The sequence below is a fragment of the Pinus tabuliformis genome, chromosome 1_2, assembly GCF_031772625.1.
Source record: "Pinus tabuliformis cultivar Carrire ecotype Pingquan chromosome 1_2, CPIR1, whole genome shotgun sequence".
Lineage (NCBI taxonomy): Eukaryota > Viridiplantae > Streptophyta > Pinopsida > Pinales > Pinaceae > Pinus > Pinus tabuliformis.
In genome coordinates this window covers 54620811-54623418 of record NC_142298.1, presented here as the reverse complement: position 1 = coordinate 54623418, position 2608 = coordinate 54620811, and the positions used below count along the sequence as shown (strand labels likewise).

Sequence of the window (2608 nt, the reverse complement as noted above, 5' to 3'; positions counted from 1 at the left end):
TTCACATGACAGTAAGATGGGTCTCATAGAAAAGTAAAAACTAATTTGATAATCTTGCAATTTAAATTGTGTAGTTGGAGGGCAAAAAAAGATTTTGAAATCTTCAAAATTATACGGAAATTTTAAAATTTTAAATATTTATCATGGCTAAAGAATAAAAAATTTAGAAAAGTTACTGAATTTTCAAGAGATTTTAGAGAAATTATAAAGATTAAAAAGATTTAAAATTATGAATTTATTAAAAAAAAATATAAATATAGAAAAGTGGATTAATAGGTTTTTGCCATTCTTATTCCATTATTAAAAACAAGTCTTACCTATGCGCCAATAGTGTAGGAAAATACAATAGTGTAGAAAAATACAAACAATATGTAAGCAAATCTAATCACCAATTTTGGCCTCTAGAATTATGGTGTTTGGAATTGATTTGCAAAAGTCCCACTCATATTCTACAAATTAAACTATAATTTTCACAAAAATATATAAATATAACAAAAAAAATTTCCCATACAAATTTAAATTATAATTTTTACCTAAAAATAAACTTATATATAAACCTAATTTATAAACTTATATATAAACAATTACAAGTTTTTTACATTTAATTTTTTGTTAAAAATATTATTCACTGATAGTAAAATAGAGTGTTCTACTCTGCAAAAATTAAACCATGACAGAGAAATGAAAGGCTGTTATTTGAAACTGAAAGGCAGAAATACAGAGAAATGAAAGCTTGCTCTCTGAAACTTAAAAACTGAGAAATACAGAAATGAAAAGGTACTATCTGAAGCTTAAATTAGTAAATTCAAGCTCACATCCATTAAGTTTCAAACACATAACACAATATTTGAAACTTATCTCAGGTCAACACGAAGTTCAAGATTGTACAGGAGAGCAAGTGGGAATACTCATCATTCTGGATTACATTTTTTAAAACCAGAGAATGCTCCGATAAAGAGATATATCGGATTTCTCAGACTCGAAATCCATTGGCTATCAGAGTCGCAGACGAGTGAAAGCCCTGCAAGTGGATATGGCCTTCTGATCGCCTCCCTGGCAGAAGAAAAACGATTCCGGGCAGTCCAGCAGGCAGTTATCTCCAAATGTTACATTCACCTCATTTGATGATAAATTCAAAAACGGGGCCGGAATTTCTCCGAACAGAAAATTTCCGGCAAGAAACAATCGAACCAGAGGCTCCTTGCCGGCGATACTGTCAGAAACCCTCTTTGCATATTGGAGGGGGATTGTTCCTGTGAAGTAATTGTACTGCAATGAGAGCGCAGAGAGGCTGGGCATGGTTGCCATGAATACGGGCAGAGGGCCATGTATTCTGTTGTAGCTTAAGTCCACCTCAATCAGCTGGCTGTCTGTGCCATAGCTACCGGGAACTTGCAATGAAGTAAATCTGTTGTAAGACAGGGTCAGCTGTTGCAGGGCCGGATGATCGAAAAATCCAGACGGCAAAGGTCCTGTCAGTTCATTATGGCTCAGGTCTACCACTTGAAGCATGCTTAGCTCTGCCAGATTAAGCCCCAGTTCGCCGCTTAGCCCATTGTTTCTGAAGACAAGCTCCACCAGAGAAGGGGGCAGGGCTGCCGGAAGAGAGCCGGAGAACCAATTATTGCTCACATCCAGAAATTTCAGCTTCCCCAGGGCGCTTAGCAGAGGAAATTCGCCGCTGAGATTGTTGCCGTTTAATTCGAGCTGAACAAGGCTTGTCAGATTGCTGAATGTTGCAGGAATGGGGCCATCCAGCAAGTTGTCATCGAGAGATAACTGTTCAAGATTTGAGAGAGCAGCGAGGGAACCAGGGATGTTGCCGGAGAAAGAATTCCGAGAGAGCAGGAGACGGATTAGGGACGTGAGATTTCCAATGGAGGATGGAATGGCGCCATGGAAGGCATTGCTGGAGAGGTCCAAGATTTGCAGAGAGCTTAATTGGCCGACTTCAGGCGGCAGAGTACCGTTATATCCCGACTCGTCCAGAGTCACTTCTGTGACTCTCCCTCCATCGCATCTCAAGCCACAGGTGAAAAGCTTGCCAAAGGCAGAATCGCAGGGATCTGCTGAAAAATTCCAGGAGCTGAGACACGATCCGGCTTGAATAGAATTCGCATCCACTGAATCCTTTAGGGCTTTGAGAGCCTCCACATCCCCGGCCACTGTGCGCGCTTCTCCCAACTGAGCTGAATATAAGAACTGCGAAAGAACAAGAGCGAGAGTGAGCGTGGAGCTGCTTTTGAAGGCCATGGCTCTTCCAGACCTTCAAGCTCTGCAACACTTTCAAGGGATTTTGAATCTCTATAAAAGCTAAGCCCCTGTTACAGGAGAAAAGAAAACCTCACCTCACCTCACGTACTCTCAAGTGGGTCGATGGACAACAAATAAATAATGTGGCGTTGCAGTGGTAATTTTGAATGTGGAAAGTACTGAGGACTGAACCACTGACAATTGTCATCCTTGTCAGCTAAGCACGGATGGGATTGCTCACTCCCCATACAAATAAAATTAAAAACTAACCACCATTGATCCAATCGTACAACGACTACCAAACTAAAATCATAAACAACCTCTGCTCTGCCAAATTAGGACCACATATATCTCC

The 2608-nt window shown here is 40.0% G+C and overlaps 1 protein-coding gene across 1 annotated transcript; it reads right to left on the bottom strand.

Moving 5' to 3' along the window:
- Positions 1-747: 747 nt before the first annotated feature.
- LOC149204396 (uncharacterized) lies at positions 748-2381 on the bottom strand. The gene has a single exon (XM_089394701.1). The coding sequence runs from the start codon at positions 2251-2253 to the stop codon at positions 997-999; it is 1257 nt and encodes a 418-aa protein (XP_089250827.1). The 5' UTR covers positions 2254-2381; the 3' UTR covers positions 748-996.
- Between the last annotated feature and the right edge of the window lie 227 nt (positions 2382-2608).

Bases quoted from the DNA above. Each gene is read 5' to 3' on its own strand.
- LOC149204396 (XM_089394701.1), bottom strand. From the start codon at position 2,253: ATGGCCTTCAAAAGCAGCTCCACGCTCACTCTCGCTCTTGTTCTTTCG.